The sequence below is a fragment of the Phalaenopsis equestris genome, unplaced genomic scaffold, assembly GCF_001263595.1.
Source record: "Phalaenopsis equestris unplaced genomic scaffold, ASM126359v1 Scaffold232974, whole genome shotgun sequence".
In the NCBI taxonomy this organism is placed as follows: domain Eukaryota; kingdom Viridiplantae; phylum Streptophyta; class Magnoliopsida; order Asparagales; family Orchidaceae; genus Phalaenopsis; species Phalaenopsis equestris.
Genome location: NW_018250931.1, coordinates 79,796 through 100,020, shown reverse-complemented (window position 1 = coordinate 100,020; position 20,225 = coordinate 79,796). Strand labels below are relative to the sequence as shown.

The window sequence follows — 20,225 nt, the reverse complement described above, 5'->3', positions numbered from 1 at the left end:
CATGAGAAGGATACGATAAGGATACGATAAAACATGGATTTCATATGTAAAAAGAAGTTTACAAAATAAAAGAAAAAAAATACAACTTATCTCACAATCCTTCCCAAGCAAATCCCTAGAAGTTCTCTTCTCTCTTTACAATCACTCACAATTCTCTCTTAAAACTGTAATGAAGAAGAAATCTCTCATCTTCCCTTACAACCCTAGAAGAAAATTTCCTCTTCTCTCTTTATCTTTAACTCACGCCCCATCTCTCTCTCTCTCACGCCACACACCAAAAGTCTCCTTCAAGTCTTCTTCTTTTATTTTGGGCTGCCTCCTTCGGAAAAGAATTCAAAATTCTCTCCAAAAGTCAACTCATTTGAATTCAAAAGATGTGTCATTTGATCCAAGAGTCATATCCCTTCATAAAAGAACCTTCCAAAGTGTCTAGATGCATTGAATTACTCCAAGAAGTGTGTAGAACAAGTGTCCCTTTGAAAATTTGTGCAAAATTCATCTTGAATCGCCTTCATTTGAAAAAGTTGTCCCTGGCACATCATGCGCAAGTTCTCTGGATTTTGGCGCATCATGCGCTCATCTGGTGCATCATGCGCCAGAATCTCAAAATTCGTTGTTTTGGCTCCAAATTTTGTCATTTTTTTCTCCAAATGCCTAAAAATGATATACATGTAATTAAAACACAAAAATACCCGTGTTTAAAGTGAAATATCACAAAAAATAAGCATAAAATATGTACTTAAAACAGTATATTAGTTTGGTGTATCATTGAATCAAATTTGTGAAAATTGGTGAATTTTGAGAAAGATGAGAATTGAAGGGGAAGAATATAGTTATTAATATTTATAAGACCATATAAGGGTGGTTGACTTAGGCTGGATGTACATTTCACTTAAAAATCAAATATATCAAAAATTGTGCTCTTGTGCCTAAGTGCCAAAACCCCGCGCTTAAGCGTTGGTTACCCGAGAGGTAGGCGCCTAAGCGTCAAACCAGTCGTGCTTAAGAGTCGGTTCACTTATACCAATTTGCAAACGATTAATGGTGAAAGCTTAAGCTAAAAATTCCATTTCTGCCCCGACCATCACCTTCTTCCTCGAGAGTTTGCAATTTTGGGACCCAGGGCTTCTCAAAAGTGAAGATTTTCTTGGTAGTGAAGATTGTCTTGGTGTGATTAAGCCAAATTTGCTAGATTTCATCTTCTCAAGGTTAAAGCTTCACTTCTATGTAAAAATTTTTTATTTTCACCATATATTTTGAGTACATTTGGGATTTATCCAAAATCACTACTCATGGTGAAAATTTAAGGAAAAATCTATAGAAAATACATGAAAATGATAATTTAAGCTTTTGGAAGTTAAGTTTAGTGAATTATACTTGAGATTAAAATTTATTATGAATTTTATGTGATTTTTAGAAATGACACCAAAAATGAAGATGAGCAAGGGGAAGTCCAACTTTGATTCCAGTAAATTTGTTAGTTCAAAAGCTCGGGATTGATATACAGAAGTGATGAAATCAACAAAGTTGATTCCTGAGCGGTGCTTCAAAATTTTGGGTGGAGCATTTGAAGATTTAATAGTTTGTCGATAGTGGGAACGATTCTATTATTTTTCTGTTGTAGTCGTAATTTCTGTGGTTCGGGAGTTCTATATTAATCTCCCTGAGGCAGATGAAGATCAAGTTATGGTCAGAAGAAAATCAATAGGTTTTTCCCTTAAGGCAATAAATTCATTTTATCAGCTGCCCCCGAGTGTATTGTGTTTTTATTCAATTTATAATCCTATTGAGGAGGAGTTAGAAGAGGTTATATCTTCATTGACTGTGGAAAGAGGATTATGGAAAATAAAAAATGAAAGGAGAGTAATTTTCCCTGCGTCAAAGCTTGTTGCCACTGCAAAAGCGTGGCACTATTTTATTTCAGCTCGTTTATTCCCTACCAATCACCTCAGTGAAGTTACAAGAGAAAGAGCAGCTCTAAACTTTTGTATTCGCCAGTTTAAGCCAATCGATATTGGATCCTTAATCTATTAGGCGATCACTAGTTGTGCTACAGCTGCCACTACTGTAGGTTTGAGATTTGCATCCTTAATATTTTCTTTATGTGAGTAGGTTGGTGTTAGTTTGATAGTTGGGAGGAGATTTTGTAGCCTCTAAAGGCTATCATGAGTGTCAATGTGAAATCTTATTCAAAACATTCTATATTTGGCTGGAGAGGAGACTTTTTAAGAAGTTCTAGTGCTTCTACTTCATGAGCATCTACATTGCAAGGTCTGTCTACCAGTTCTGATTTGCAAGCATAATTAATGCAAAGGATGTTAGATAACATCAACTATGTTGCAGATAAGGTACTTAATTTGGAGAACTATGTAGAACATATTGATAGTTACATGAAGAGACATGGTGACTATGAAGAAAAATAACACTCATCTTTGGAAAGCCTTATCAAGGGCGACCAAAGTGTGGTATTTCCTTCATATCCACAATAACCTTCATATGAGCCTAAGAGTTTTTGGGACAGTGATGATGATGATGAGGAGGAGGAGGAGGATTGATTTGACTTTTGAGTAGTTAATTTTTAAATGGTGAACTTTATGTGTTCTGGTTGTATTGAATTGTTGTTATTTGTTGTGTTAGATACTGTTGTGATGCATTTGTGTTACTAATAATGGGGGATTTTGATACACCTAAAATATATAGTATTTTTAGACTCATTTTTATACTTATTTTTGAGATATTGTGCTTTAATGGAAGGTATTTGTGTGTTTTTCTTTCAGGTACAAGTAAAAAAGGTGAAAAATGCTAAAAGAAGTGAAAAAGGATCAAATTTGGAGAAGAAAATATATTTGGAGCAAAGAGGTGAAAATTGTGCTAAAGTATTTGGTGCCTAAGCGTCAGATCCAGCGCTTAAGCGTCAGTGAAACAGAGAATGTAGCGCCTAAGCGCCAGAGGCAGTTATTTGACAGTTTAATTCATTTTGTCAAATTTTGAAGGGACATTTGAGGCACCTATTCGCTAAAGAGGGTGATTATGACCACTAGAAACTAAAATATGATTACAAGACTTATGAAAGGAGGCATCCTTTGGAGAATACATCGAATTTGGACACATTTTGAAGAGTTACCAAGGTACCTCTTGAAAATTTATAAAAGAAAGAAGTTGAAACTTTTAGAAGTGTGCTTAAAAAGGGGGAGTTCTGAGAAGTTTTTGAAATATTTTGTGGAGGAACTTTTGAAGAAATTTTTCAAGCACCATAATTTTACTTTATCCTTTTTATTTTTAGTATTATTGTGAGAGTTGAGAGTGTTGTAAGAGAGAAGAGATTCAAAGGAAGTTCAAGAGTTTGGTGGAGGATTTGAGATAAGTTTTTTATCTTTATTTTTAAACTACTTTTGGTTTTAATCGAGACTTCCTGTTGGTTTTACAATGATTTCTACTTTTAAACTAAAGTATGGTTTTGATTTCTCCATGGATCTAAGGAGTTTTCTTTATCTTTCTCCTTAAAATGATAAATAATTAAAGTGTTGGATGGAATTTGTGGAGAGTATTGATCTTTAATGTTAGAATAAGTTGTGAGTTGGAAGAAATTGTGATGATTTAATTCCATGTACCTCATTTACTTCTTGATCTGGCCTATCTAGATGTTAAAATTTGTTGTGAAAATATGTAAGAATCGGGTCGGTATTGTCTCAGTCAACAATTGATGAGGTTGTATGAATGTTGTATGAATGAAAATGTAGTTTATATGATTGAGTGCAAATAAATAGGAAAATAATCTTTGAATGGTGTAGAGTTAGAGTACTTTAGAGTGACGGGCTAAAGACCCCAACTTGGTTTATTGTTTTAGGTTATGATATGAGATGTTAGCCCTCAGGTGAAAGGAATTGAGGGAACTCTAGAGTGAGATCTAGTATCTTCCCCATATATTTCCCCTCCTTAGCCGGTCTTCAAAACTATTCAAATTTTAAATTAGCCAATATACTTTATAGCATCCCTAGTAAGGGTAAAGAATAATATTGTTCCTATTTGGCACAACACATTTTTCATACTTTCACAACATAATTTCTATACTTATTTTTAATTCATGATAAGGAGAAAGATTATTCCATATTAAGTACTTTTCTTCTACATAAACTCAAGTTATCTCTAGAAGTTTTTCTTTATTTTGTCAAAATACCAAAAATACCAAAAAGATGTGAATTTTAATTACTGTAAAAATATCTATAGTTTAAGTAATTGTCTTTTTAAAATAGAAAGTTTGTTGTTTAATAGTGCACATTGTTAAATTCTCGTGGGTTTGATATATTAAAAAGTTAAATTCTTATTTTCTCCAGGGTCAAGTTTTTGGTACTACTGCAAAGTAAAAAAATATAAGTGAAAAATATAATCAAAGACATTGTTATATTGTTGCATATAAGCAGTCGGGGTCAGTTACTGTGAGTAGTTATATTTTATTTTTATGGTAGTAATTGTGTGAACGGTGTTGTTTAGTGTATTTTTTTGGTTTGTGTAGAACTTATTGCAGAGATATTAGAAAGTTTTAGGATATTACTAATTTTCACTTGAGACCTTCATGTTTAAATTTCGATTTACTATCATATATTTTCTTTATTTTGTTGTTATGAATTTATGTTTGTCAGTGTTTAGTTGCATTTATGTTATCCTCCACTACATAGAAGTCTAATGAATCTGATATATGTCAAAATTAAGTTAAAATTTGATCAATTAATTTTCACTCCTATTTTTACTTTTTGTACTTGTATATTTAAAGTATGAAAATTCCTGTAAGCATGTTATTTTTAGGTTTCATTATTGTCTATATATATATGATGCTAAAATGTTTTATCTTATAAGAAAATTCAGTTCGAGGGGGATGAAAAATAAATTTCCAAAATTTGAATATTATTTGTTCTCAAATGTGCTACAAATAAATTTGATTTTGAATGAAAAAAATGATTATATGTATGAAGTTATATTAGGGAAGTAAAATTTGTAATATAGAAATGAGTAAGAAAATTTAGTTGAAACCTATAGTGATGAAGAAAAACTTAAAGTTAAATTTTTTTTTGTGTAGAAATGATAAATATTGTGTAACTATCTTTAGTAAGAGAAGTTATATTTTTAAAAAATGAAGAAGGATTAGACTTTTATTTTCAATACTTAAATTTATTTTTTAATCAAACCTTTGCTTTAGGAAAGGAAGAGTGAAATTTAAAACCATTAAAGGTCTATCTAGATATAGTAATCCTCACCTGAAAGAAAAAGGAAAAGAAAAATAAAAACAAAAACAAAAAGAAAAAGAAAAGTAAAGTTTAAATTGGGAGGAGAAGCCTGAAGATTAGTGTTTAATCATAAATTGGTTCCACATATGATCTTTTTAAGAGCATAAGACTTGAGAAACACTTAAGCTTAAGAATATAATATAGTAAGTATAATTGTTCTTAATAAACATTTTTAAGTGGAGAAGATGGAATGCCTAAACCCTATATTTGGAGAATTTACAAATATTTTTTAACTAGATAAGAACTCATATTTTTGGACTTCCTTACATTAAAGATTTCTAATCTCTATGTTGGTCTCATTTACTGATGTTTTTTTCTAAATTTGACTACTATATTTCTAGATCAAAAGTTTAAAATATCCTAAAGAAACTCATTTGCATAATCTACTTATTTGGTTTTGAAAGATTGGAGTGTCACTTGAGGACAAGTAACATTTTAATTTTGGGAGATTTTGATACACCTAAAATATATAGCATTTATGTACACATTTTTATACCTATTTTTTAGGATATTGTGCTTTAATGGAAAATATTTGTGTGTTTTTCTTTCAGGTACAGTCAAATGGATGAAAAATGGTGAAAGGAGTGAAAAATGATCAAATTTGGAGCAAAAATGAAGAAGGTGTGCAAATGAACTATCGTGTCTAAGAGCCAAGGACTGGCGCTTAAGCGCCAGGAAAACAAAGAAAGCCACGCTTAAACACCGAGGAACTCGTACATACGTGCTAGAGGTAGTTATTTGAAACTTCAATGAATTTGGAGGAATTTTGAAGGGGTGTTTGAAGCAACTCTTGGTGAAAATGTGGATTATGGTTAATGGGCACAAAAACACATTCAAATGGCTATTGAAAGGAGGAAATTCCTGGAAGATTCATTAAATGTGGACACATTTTTTAAGAGACACCAAAGCACCTTGAGACACCAAAGCACCTTAAGAGACACCAAAGCACCTTTTGGAAAATTATAAAAGGACTTGGATTGAATTGAAGAGGTCGCCTTCGCCCCTCTCTTTCAAACTTCTTTCTACCACTCTCATCATAGAATAATTTGGATACTTCTAGAGAGAAGAAAGAGAGGGTTTGTAGTTGTGTTAGTAGAGAGTGTTGTAAGAGAAAGGAAGAGATTCAAAGGAACTTCAAGAGTTTGGTGGATAGGAATTTGAGATAAGTTTTTATCTTTGTGACTACATTTGGTTGAATCAGTTCGACTACATTCACGACCACGTAAACTTATGGCCTCTATAGCTTGGGATGATGGATCAATGTTATCCTGACCTAGCTACCTCCACCTATTTAGGGATTTATGCCCTTCCTGTTGACGCCTCTTTTGAGCCCTAGCCTTAATTTAAAATATTGTTAATTTCATCTCTTAGGCTCTGCATGCCTAAGCCCAGTATAGGTGTTGAAAGCATTTGGATTCTCCTCACTTGAGATGATCAAAATCCTTTGGTTTCTCATAATATATGCAAGACTCTTCTTATTGAGAGTAATCTTGGGCATTCCCCAAGATGTAGTTAACCAAAGGGATGCATTCCTTTAGGAGTTGCTCTTCGCCTAGAACAAGCACAAAAACCTCCATTATTTGGTTGTGGGTTGCTTTTATAGGGTTTTCTTTGCGAATATTTTTCTAAGGCATTTTCGATCTGATCTAATTTCAAACATATGCTCTTGGGCTTTCGTGCAAAGACTACTTAATGAAAGTCCTTCACGTTATTTTTAAATTATTTTTCTATTTTTGTTGTATTTTCTTTCTTTCCTGTTCCTCTCAAAAGAGAGATTTATCTAGAATGAAAATTATATGGCGATGATAAGACAAGCTGGTGACTTCAAAAGATCAAGTAAAAAGAAAGAAAATAGTGTATGTTGAACATTGGTTTATTTTTTTTTAAGTTGACAAACATTAATTTTTTTTAGTAGGTTGATAGCTTGAACCCAACCATTTGGGATTTATTTTGTTTTTCAAACCAATGCATTGCACGTTAGAACATAAGAAAATCAAAAGATGATTATCAATCAACTACGTATGTAAAATAATGTTGTTTTATAAATGTTTAGTATTATTTGCTAACAAGTATTAGTGAAGGACATCAGAAAACGTCGAGAGTAAACTTAATAAAAAACATGGATTTGTGTGTTAATGAACATTAGATGGCTATGGAGATTAAGGGATGATGTGAAATGTGGTGAAACACTCATTATCATGCATATATACTTATGGATCACATAGCATATGAATTATGAGCATGTATATCGATCCCATGAGGAACGAGTTAAAATCTCAAATCGCACAATTACTAGTTTACAAATCTAAGTTCAGTTCAAAATGTTGAATGTTTTATAGAATTTTAAAGTGTCTAAAATTTTAATTTCAAAATGAAAATCTATAATGAATGACAAGTTTTCTAAATAGTTTGAAAGTTTCTTTTGAATTGGTTCAATTAAATTTAAATTCTTCCTAGTGATTTTCCTGCTATAGTTGTTAAGCAGGGCCTACTACTTCGTATTCACTTTCAAGTTATAACGAACATTAAAATCTCATATTGTAGTTAGGTTCTACTAACTCTATAAGAATTCTCAAGTATCCTACTTACCCATAAGGATTACAAGAATCTATCAACAATATTTCTACTCACTAAAGTTTTATGTTTTAACCTAGTTGTGCTTCAAGTCTTCTTTTGATAATCCTATATTACAACTATTTTAACTATTTAAATGGTTAGTTTGAATGTAAATTAAGTTTTGAATATTAAAAATCTTCATATACGAGTTAGAAAATCAAACAAGATATCCTTCAAGATTTCAAAAATTTTCTATCCTAGAGAGAGATTTTACATGGCAAGCATTATTTGACATAAAAACATAACTTGGATTTATTATATCAAACTAAAATGGAAGACTAAGGAATGCAAAATCCAATATAAGGCAATTCTTGTTCCCAAATTTTGATTGTCTCTACAAAATCCTTGCTTGCTTGATTAAAATCACTCCTTTCCTTACTCACCCACAAAAAAAATAATAATAATACTCTCACAAACAATCACTCCCGCACAAATCCTTGACTTCAAGCTGCTTGAACATTTTCCCTATGCTCCAAGAGCATATGAGAGTGCTTCTCATGAGAGTGTCACGTATCCAAGTGTGTGTCTCTATATGTTCGATAGTGAATTTTAGATATTTTAAACCTTTATTTCATTGAGATGTCAAAGATGCCACTAAAATTATCTTAAGTTAGTGGGAGGCATGATGACACTACTAGTATGGGGCGTGATAGCACTGAATTTTGTGAGTTGGATCATCAATTTAAGGCTTATAGTGTCACACGTTGATACTAGTAGTGTGGTGAAGTTGGCACATAGTGTTTGGGAGCTTAGGGTCTAGTGTTGAAATGTCATGCGCTCTTTTCTTTTTTGTTGAAATTGGCTACATCGGTGTTGAGGTGCTCATTTGGGTAGCACTGAGATGATGTTCCTCTAGCACTGGGGTGCTTAGCTCTAAGCTCAAGAATATCTTCTTCTTTATAATTTCATGTATATGACATGTTCTACCACTGAGCCGTTACACATTATTGTCGGGCACTTGCCTATTGATTTAGCCTATTTTGTCCTTTAAGTGCTTCGAGTCCTGAATTTTTTTATAAACTACAGATGACACTACATATGCCCCCAAAAAGGATAAAAATGATAAATAAAGGTTATGAAAAATCAGTTGAATATATCACCAAATTTTATACACCTCAGGTACATTTGTTGATGGATGTTGGATGTTATGGGTGAATGGCAAAGGAAGATATTGATCATAATAAGGAAATTTATATGAGTATTTTCAAAGGAGAACTAAGCAATCTATCAAACATGGGAGAAACTTAAACATGCAAAACATAAGTAATGATTGATTGAAGGTTCTAAATGGTGATCAAAGCAATGAAATTCTCTATGAATTTTGAATTTTTATAAATTCATGTGTGCCAAAATGATGAGAAAAAAAAAATTTTTATGAAATTTAATCATTATCTAAATTTAACATGATATTTTTTGACTTATTAACAATGGACACACCAAATCCATCTTCACGTGATTAATAAATGACCAAATAATCTCTACCTTAGGACTGCTCCATGGATGTACGACCAACCTGTCGTATACTTAGTATTTTTGGAGGAACAATTTTAAATCTAAAATAGGTATTATAAATTTTATAACTTGAGTTTTTCCACAATTTAGCACTACGCACTAACTATTTAACGCAAGCATACATGTCGTCAAGTAGTATCTGATTTTTGAGTCCAGTGTATCAATCCCACAGGGAAGGCTATTATTTTAAAGGTTTAAGAAAAATTCTAACCTACAATAATAAGCCTTAGCTTGGAAGTAAAGTCGATTTAAATTGTACTTATAAAATTCTACCAAATTATCACTAAACTTAATGATTTACTCTAAAGTTAATTTTACTGAAGTTAAATAAGTCAAGAAAGATCGAGTTATGAAAAATATCATCCTCTTACAATGAAATAAGTAATTTGTGTCGGAATTGAACACCTAGGATATAAATTGTAATTAGTGACAAATAGGAGCATTACTCTTATTTACCTTCCTTCGAGTGCATAAAGAAGTTTGGTTTAACTAGGAATGTTTTTTTGTTTGTCACCCTAGAAACTCCAAGTTACCCCCATCAAAACCTATCTCTCTATCTATTTGCACTGCCCTATGGACTATTTTTTTGTCGCCCACTAGTGCAATGTGGTTTCTACTAGTTGTTAAAGTCATAGCCCTCTCGAATCATTATGGATTCGCAACAGATTTTAACATACAAATTGGCCATATTGAAAATTAAATGAAGCATGAAGTAAAAATCATCACAATAATGAATAAAATTTATTCTAAATGTGTCCACATATCCGACACATATTACTACTGCATCATAAGAGAAAGGTAAAAAGAATCTACTCAAAATGCATGAAGAAAACACAACAATCCATTATCTTATAATAAAGGAAATTCATACACAATGAGTCTATAATTAATATAAGACCATATAGAATGAAACACTTATTTTTTTTTACCTAAAAAAAGAAGTAAAAACTCCTCCCCAAATAATGAACAAGTGTTCCTTGCACTGCTTACAACAATCCTTTGCAATTTCTTATCAATTCACTCTAAGAAAATGCAGAAAAATACAAAATCTCACGTTAAACTCTCATTTCCTGCACACATAGACTTTTTTATTTGACTTCACAAATGTTTCTCCTTTGTTAGAACTGCTTCTCCCCATTCATAACCTCCAAATTTGTCCATAACTGCTACAAAAATTTCTCAGGTTAGTTCTAGCGCCTAGGTGCCAGTCTGTGGTGCTTAAGCACCACCCTCTCTGGTAAGTAGGGAAAATAACTGGCGCATAGGCACCAGTCTGTGGCGTCATGGCGCCGAGTTATCTATTTTTTGAACATCAATTGGCGCCTAGGCACCCATCTGCGGCTCCATGGAGCAGCACCAAGGCACCAGAAGCTGGGGCCTAGGCGTTGATCTGATATTGCTCCATTGCTCCATTTGCCTCATTTTTTGCTTTATTTCAGTCCAATTTGCTCCAGATCTCCTATCTTTTATGCCTACAACACAAGCATGAAAATACCTTCTTTTAAAGACAATTTCATCAAAAATAAGTGTTTTATATAAAGGAAAAATAGAATGCTACAAGACATGTTAATGTACTCAAACTATGGCTAAGTCAAATGACCAAACATTGCACCAAAATGTTCGTACTAAACATTGATGATGAAGAAACCTCTTATTAGTAAACAAAATGCAACATGTAAAATTGTTTGATGCTACAAATTTATTAGATTTAATGGGCAAAAAATTCAGTGATAGGATTGTTTGAACAAGATTAAGATCATATGTTCAATTTTAATGTCACTGAAAAATAGTAGCGACTAGGACCAACACCACATCTCATGATTTACTCACAATATCCATGAAATTTAATATCATAAAAATGAAATGAAATTTTAAAATTTGGATTTAATGCATCTAGTGCTTCAAATACCTTACAATTTTGTCTCCTGCATAGGTTGTAAGGATTTCATGAAGTTTAGATTTTAAAATTGTGTATGACAAGCAATACTACTCAATCAATTTAACTACGATCCATTTGTCTAATTCTTTCGATTGTATAAAGATCAACAAGCTGAGAAAGTGTTGGTGAAGTTGATGGTTGTTACATGTGAAGGAATAATGAAGAGTGTGTAAGGCAATTTATGGACCCCACATTTTTTTTTAATGAAAGGTGAACTCAAAAGGCAATATGTGTGATTCATACATGATTATGAGCCCAACTTATTATATCTAAATTAGGTCAATTTTTCATCAAAATAAATGAATTCAAGTTATTTTGAACTTTTCAAATTCATCGTCACTATATGCTTATTTACGTTATCGAAATTTAAATACTTATTAGAAACAAAAAAAAAAAACAAAAAATTTGAAGTATTTAAAACCCTTAAAATAATTTTAGAAAATTTTAAATAAAATCTAAGCTCTATTTTCTCTGTCATTTGAGCAAATTTGATGATCTTGAAATGACAAAACTACCTTTAATAGATAGCTATTTGAATTATACATTCATTAAATTTAAAATTTATATCACCTCCAAATTAATACAATTAAATTCCTGAAATCTTACCATTTTGTAACTAAGACTTTGCATGAAAAATCATACTTTGATTTAACCAATTTTACAAGTCCAACAGTTACATATAGCTCTTAATGGTTACATACTACCACCCCGTCAAGTTTTTTTTTTTTTTTTTTTTTTTTTTTTGGCAACAAATCCAAATAATAATTTAGTCCAGCCAATTTAGTTTTGCTTTGATTAAACTAAATTTCATTGATATGAATTATTTATAATGCATAATTCATAAGCAATAAACAATAAACATATTTGAAATTATATGATGAAAAGAACAAATAATTTTAATTTTTTTTTTTATAAAAGCATGGTTAGAATTCTAAAATTTAATAGCCTGAGTTAAAATTGATGGCCCAGACTGACTATCAACATTATTTCACATTAGCTTGCAACATAAATCTAAAAACAAAAAGCATAAGCAAAAAAATTAAATTAAATTTTATATAATTTTATATTAATGCTATTATTACTCTGATTTTTGGTCTTAAGTACTAGATATGCAAATACATAAGAAATGTGTGACATGAAGAAACCCCTTAAAAAATGAAGTCACAAATTCATAAACCAACAGTCCTTATCCTAATTTCAACTTGTCAACATTCAAAATAGTGCAAAATTAATCTCATCACTAAACAGAGAGCTCATAGATAAGATTGAATCAAAATACAGGCCAATTGAAATACAATTACTGATGAACCAAATGATTTTCTACACCTTCAACTTGATTCATTCATTTTTATTATCATCAAAGTAAGAACTAATGCTTCCTCTTTATTAGCATTGATGCTCAAATTTAAGCCCTCCGAAAGGCTAAGTTCACAACCAATAGGTACATGTTGTAAATGAATGCTTCTTTTCGATGAGCGTAGTTAATGCGCTTCTTCGAAACAGGTGTGCTGTTCTTGTCGTCAATATAGAAAAAGAAAAGAAAGGATGAGAAACCCATTTTGCTGCTACAATGTTGCAAAAATAGGTTCTGTTTGTATTCAATTATTTTCTCGGCTCGCCAATTCATCGTTTGTTGAGATTGTTGTGGTATCCTCCATCTCTTTGATACAGGAGGGCCTCAGAAGAAATAGTTTGGTTGAAATGCCTCTTGGGAAGTTAAGCAAGCATGATCTTCTGCTCCAGTGCTCCTTAGAAGAACCCAAGTGGCTCAAGTACCCCATTTGTTGCTACATTTATCAGCTCCATTGCTCTTTACTTGCGAGCTAAACCAAGGCAATATTTAAAACTGAGGACTTCTGGTTATCAATTAATAGTTTTTTAATTTTGTTTTATTTTATTATAATAAAAACATGATTTTTTCTAAATATTCAGAATATTTTTTAAGTGTTTTGAGTAGTTTTTTAAATAAATAAATTTATTTTTAAAAATTAAATATAAATACATTAAAAAAATGTACTACCAAATACGCTTTTAAAATACAAACAAAAAACTAATAACAGAAATGACAAACAAGCCCAAAACTGTTTGATTACTAGGAAAACTGGAAGAAGCCTGTCAAGTACTATCGTAGCGTACCCAGGCGAGGGTAGAATCGGAAATTCCCAAAAATACATGAAAAATCAAAAAGACCTAATATGACAGAAAAATCAAAAAGACCCTCAAAAAAATAACCAGCATATTTAAGAGAAATTACAAAAAAGGACAAACTGTTTCAGATACTTGGCGAGACAGACTAGTTTAACAATCGCCACAACATAGCTGCGGTAAAGTGACAAGTCACAGCTATAGATCCATGAAAAAAGCTTAATAGGAGTAGAAGGAATATTAGAACTATGCTTCAAATTTTTAGGGGCATTTACATACATACCACATAATTTTTATGTATTTACATATCTAACATCTAAAATACTCGTATTTACATGCATACACTGAAATCTCCAACATCACATCAAAAATATCACCAACACTAAATCTTAAAATGTAAAATAATAGATTTATGACACCATAGTGTTATAAGCGTAAATATCAAAATCTGGTGTTATATATGTGAATGCATGAGAATTGTATGATGGAAATTTTCCTAAATTTCATTGTGCTATTTGAACTCAATAAAAGGCTTTACTTATTAAGATGAGAGGATATATCGATATTTAAACTTACACAAAATTTTGCCTGCTTTTAAGATGTATAAGCGGCAAAAAAACATGCTGAACTTCTATTCTTGTAACACCACCGCACAAAATAGAGAGCACTTTCACATGAAATAGTACCAAGTTGAGGAAATTTCGGAGAAGTGCCTGCGGGCTCCAGTGATCAATCTTTGATCAACATCATCACCTAAAATAATTCTGCACAATTCAAACCAGCAAATACTTCTGGTTTATGGAATTGTTAGCCTGGAAGAAATTATATTGATTAGCTTCATCAGACCAATGGATGAATGGATTGATAAACATGAAGAATGTGCTGTTGATGATCATATTTCGAACACCCTCTAAATATATATGATGATGATGCCTCATGAAATGACAATAGCATCACCTGCCCATGATGAATCTGAGAACACCATTCTTTCAAAATGTCATGAAATGAGCATAAAATTAATTAAAATATGAGTTGCATCGTCATGCAGGTCAAAGATGTTTAATGATTTGCACATTAAAAACTCATCATTAGCTACATACTGAACATGAAAACCATAAATGATATTGTTCATGTCTAAGATGGCAATGAAGGTTATAAAATAGGTTCATAACAGCTACAGTAGATGGCCTTGAACAATATGGCAATGGCATGAGCTCCAGTGCAGACAAACAAAGATGCTGATGATATAATGCAGTGAGATGCAGCAACATGGTTCTGCAAATCGATGCCTATATTGACTGTCACCTTCATGGGAAAGCACAAAGAGCAGCACGTTGCTTCAATTGACAGCTAAGTTGATCCTTTGGTTTCTGCAGGAGTGCCATTCAAGTCCTTCCGTCGCCCAAAGGGATTTTTTGAAAACTTACAAAGGAGTAAAGGAGAAGACAATCAAGTCATAGCAAAATCAAAAACATACTGTTGTAAGAGCCCTCCACCTTACAAAATTTAAACAATAATAATAAGGCACTTTTTAAACTAAAGTAGATAAAAATAGGAAAGTGACAAAATATTCCCCAACTATTTATATGGGGTCATTTTAGTCCTAGAATTCATAGAAGTGCTAAAATAATCCCAACTATTTTAAGATTATGCTCTAATAGTCCTCCATTTGAACTATTTCAGCCCCAATTTAAGGAATTTGGGGACTATTTTAGCATTTCTACAAACTCTGGGACTACAACAACCACATGCAATAATCAAGAACAATTTTGGCACTTTACTCATAGATAAATATCACAAAATTCCAACTTTTGCATGGTATCTATATGATAGATTTTTCATTTCATTTTGACATTGTTGGAGGGAATATTATTTACATAAAGAAAAAGAACGGACATGTACTTTGGCTATTACACAGTCTAGGATGAAAGAAACAAGAGATACATGTATATATATATATATATATATATATAGATATATATAATATATATACATGTATCTCTTGTTTCTATTATATATATATATATATATATGACTTCTTTTATAAGTTTTAATCTCTAATGGCCTCCCACTTTGCCTACCTAAACCTTCAACATTAATTTTATTAACTCCCCTTATTAGTATATCATCTTTTACCCTCTATTGTATAAGTCAAAATCAAATTTATTTTTCACTATCTTATCATTATAAATCATGATATATCTAATTACAACTATTCTTGATGTATACGTCTCAATTATATCGCAATTTTATCTTAATAGTCTTACTTCTACCAAACTAAAGTTGACTATTAATGTTTTAAGCATTCAGTACTCGATTCCATAGAGCACGGTATGCCTAATTATATTTTTTTCCAAAATTTAAATTACATTCTCCATCAAATTCTTTTATCACAAAAAAGTCTTATATCACTCCCCTGAAACTGCATACATGTATTTTGCTTTTAATCCTAAGACCATTAATTTCTAAATTTTTTCCTCCTTTATCATAACTTTTCATTTGTTCAATTGAAATCTCACCAATTATAACTACGATATACAAATAGCATATGCTGTCTTATTCCAGTTTAATATAATTTGTAAAAAGATCTACAAACATAATGTCAATCCACTGTAATCCAATTGTAAATGGAAACTCTTTAGATGCTTCATTGCTGCTTTTAAAGTTGATCAATGTTTCATCGCATATTTTTAATAACGATTCTTAATACACAACTATAAAAATGCATGCATACATGCACAACTATACAAGCTACAATGCCACCATCAAACAATTAAAAAAAACACAACATACAGTTGAAAAACGAACATAACACAAATATAAACAAAAAAATAATTATCGTCAAGAAATGACCAAAATATCATAAAATAGCATGATTCACCTGCCTCAATATGAAATAGTTGACTACCCTTTCTTACCGAAATTAAGAAAAGAAGAAAGCTGTTTGTTGTACCAATTAGAGTATGTAGCCAATCATTTTGAAACTTCATAATAAAATATACAAATTAGGACTACAATGAAAGAATGAAAATTCCAATAGGAAGTTTCAGGATTGGTTTGTCACTTCATGGATTTGGATCCTCTACAATTACTAAGGTAATTACATGTATACTGTTGTGATGATTGAGTTTGAATCTATCAAAACTAGAATGATTTTCAAAAATTCCACTGAATTCAATCCAAACATTCCATCATGGAATGCACGATTGGGCTAGGTAACGCAATTTCCATGACAATTAAAAAAGATCCGGCTCTAATGTCCTAACCATGCTTCACGGTTGCCAACGCAGTAGATTCAACTTCCTCTTTTATATTCAAATTAAGCAGATCAATTATTAAAAAATTCATAAGCATCAATAAAATAAACGAAAGGATATTGGATCCTGATGCCAGTGTGACCTGCACTGGGTAGAACAGCACCTTGTAGTTTTATGTGAACACCCGTAGCACTAGCTACATCCTGCACAGATTAAAAAAATTGATATTGTGACTTTAAATGAATATGTATGATCTCTTAGAAATCAAATAAATTTAAAAAAGAAAAAACAAGTAGGACATGTAGAAGACTTCACCGCTTACATCGAATTCAATAAAGCACACAGTGCTTCTATCATGACGCAAGATCTTCATTTGTTTATAACCTGGTTGTCTGTTTACATAAGAGTAACAAATAATAAAACTAAAATCATACATACCACCATCAAAAAGGTTAGGATTTCTAAAATCCCAACTTAATCGAAGAACTACAGAATCATTATTCAAAGCAGATTCTATTAGATTTAATTAACATCCCCCTTTGGTGCCCACCTGACCTCGGCTGGACCGAAGGAAAATCAATACGGAGAAATAGGGCATTCTCCATTAGATAATTTTAGAATGTATGGCTTGGAATTGTTTTTTCTGGAATTTGGGTGATGATAAAGAGGAGTTACATGTAGATAATATAAGTAAGGTCAAAGGAAGTTGAGGGGCTTAAACAGTCAATAAATCATTCTAAAACTGTAAGGAAAAAATAAATATGAATTTCAAAAAATTAGAGACGAGAAAAAAAAAAAGTATATACGCGCTAAAGAGGCCTCTCAGTTCTTCCTCTGTCACATTTTCTCCAAGATTTCCAACAAACAGAGTATTACAAGGAGGATTGTCTTTTGTATTCTGAAAAAGAAGAAAAAAACACATAATAAAATGCTAAACACGATCACTTTCTAGTAACAAAAGAGCACAAAAATATATACATGAAACATGAAATCGGAAACTTTATATACCATAATAAGCAATTAAAAGACATACCACACATTATAGCACCCTGAAATAGTTTTTTAGCAGAAATTACCACCCTCTAATAGACTACCGTTCTCTAGAATCAAGTGAACTAATGCTCGGTTTAAAGTAAATAAATTCTTTTCCCTCGCATAATTCAAGTTATAAAACAATCAGGAGCAAGGAAGCTTTTAAAATCATCGTGAGCCTTAACCCAATTACTTGAGGTTGACTTTATGAATATTCACACTCCAATCATTCTTATTGAGGGTTCCTTTTAAATGTCGAATTTATTTTGACATAAAATTTTTTGAACATCTATCCATACTACCACCTATCACTTGGTTGATTGGCACTACTTTAGTTCTCTAAAGTAAAGGTCTAAGATTTGAAATGTTGCAAAAATATAAAAAAAGAATTTACACATGTTACCCTTAGCCTACCTCAGCCTTCCACGTTCATTTTATGTATATCCATCTTTCTAAGTCTTTTCTTTACTAACATATCTTAGGTTAAGAATTTACTCAAACAATCCATCACATGCAATCATCTCCATATCTATCCATACAAATTTTTTCATTCATCCACCTATTAGTTTCATTTCCCACAATCAACTTAATAATCACTGACCAAATTACTACACAACAACTTCATCATTTCTTCTCCTCTCTCTCAGTTTGTATTCATTATATTTTCATCTTCATTTTTATTTGCAGAGTTTTCCTTTGTTTTCTTATCACTTTTAATTATATATTAGGGATTTTTTTAGTTATTGGTTATTGAACATGGTGAGAACTTATAAAAATAATTTAATGGAATACGAGGGGAGCCATAGAAAGATCTGGCATGAAAATATAACGTTCAAGTGCTAACTCTAGTGAATGGGAAAGCATATTTATCATAAATGCAATTACTTTGTGAAAGAAAGTAAAGCCTTACAAAAATTAAAGAATAGTGTCTCAATTATCACATAAAAGATGCACCATGTAGCAATATATTGGAATAAATGGAAAGAAGTTTGCACTTGCTAGGAGAAAATAGCCAAGTAAGAGTGGCTCAGATCATTCAAGCAAATATATACATACCTACATATATATATATATATACCTACATATATATATATACCTACATATATATATATAGGTATGTATGTATGTATAAGTAATGATAGATAAAGGAATAGTCGGAGGTTATGATACGAGCCATGGTCATCCCTCATACGCCTATAATTCGATAACCACAACCTACACTCGGGGATAATCGAACCTCAGACCAGAGCATACTTGCAACTAACAAGCAACATATATATATATATATATATGTGTGTGTGTGTGTGTGTGTGTGTTCATCTCTCTCTCTCTTTCTATATATATATATATATATATATATATATAAATGATGGTTTCTTTTATAGATTGATATATTGATAAATGACAAGAAAGAAAACGATTACATTAAGGGGGAAACCCTCCTTTAAGAAATATGAGTCTTTTACATGGCAACTTATCCATACTAGATGAAATACTATCCAATCGGTTAATATGGAAGGTATTAAACTCTTTCCATGCATAAACTTAAAATAAAAATGAAAATTACTGCAAGGCTTAAAAACTAAAAAGTACAAAGTCCTTCATGTTTTAAGAATGGTAGATGCAAAGATAAAGCAAGTGATAGGTTTCATCAATAATGTTATAGAGCAGACAAAGGAGATGATATTAAAAGACTTGGGTAGGAGGAAATCCACAAAGAAATTAAAAGGACTATAGATGAGAAAGGAGAGTTTAACTTGTATTGATATTTAAAAAAAAAAAAAAAGAATTAATTGGATTATCAGAAGCTGAACAAATTACAGCCAAGCATTCCCTTAAAGATAAATCCTTGTTTCTATAGACATTAGTTTTTATCATAATAAGTTAAAATTTTAATATTTCTACATTATGCCCATCATTTTTTTAATAAGTTAAATTTGCAGATGATGCTCACAAATTAGTAAGATATAAAATCAAAGAATTAGATGTCTGTCTTCAATATATGAGCAAAATGGAGCAATTAAAATCAAGCTCATACCATGAAAGAAATTATCAGCTCACATAATATATTGTTGAGATGAGTGAATTAAATAAATGCAAATTTTATCTTTAAAAAATCTTCTATTTTGTAGTTTATTATAACTAATAAAAATATTTTTTGCAGGAATTTCTACAACAACAACAACAACAACAACAAAGCCTTAATCCCACTACGTGGGGTCGGCTACATGAATCCTTTTTCTCCATTGCGTCCTATTTAGTGTCATATTTTCATTTAGTTCTAGTAAATTAAGATCATTTTCAATACAATAAGCCCATGTCTTCCTAGGTCTACCTCTGCCTTTCTTAACACAAGTCGAATTTAAAACATCTACTCTCCTAATCGGATCATCTAATGGTCGACGTTTAATATGACCAAACCATCTAAGACGACTTTATTCT

The 20,225-nt window shown here is 31.4% G+C and overlaps 1 protein-coding gene across 5 annotated transcripts in view; it reads right to left on the bottom strand.

The window, feature by feature from the left end:
• Window positions 1-12,683: 12,683 nt before the first annotated feature.
• Window positions 12,684-20,225, bottom strand: part of LOC110038502 (RNA-binding protein with multiple splicing) — a 24,908-nt gene continuing 17,366 nt past the window's right edge. The window contains exons 6-11 of one of the 5 annotated variants that reach the window (XR_002295433.1): window positions 17,558-17,649; window positions 17,074-17,143; window positions 16,872-16,954; window positions 14,800-14,917; window positions 14,071-14,306; window positions 12,684-13,172 (exon numbers count right to left, since the gene is read on the bottom strand). Coding sequence is in view for 2 of the 5 variants with exons in the window: in XM_020743368.1 (XP_020599027.1) it covers window positions 14,845-14,917; window positions 16,872-16,954; window positions 17,074-17,143; window positions 17,558-17,649 (318 nt within the window). In the remaining 3 variants the exon portion in view is untranslated. The other 4 variants (XR_002295435.1, XR_002295434.1, XM_020743368.1 and 1 more) reach the window with 4 other exon arrangements.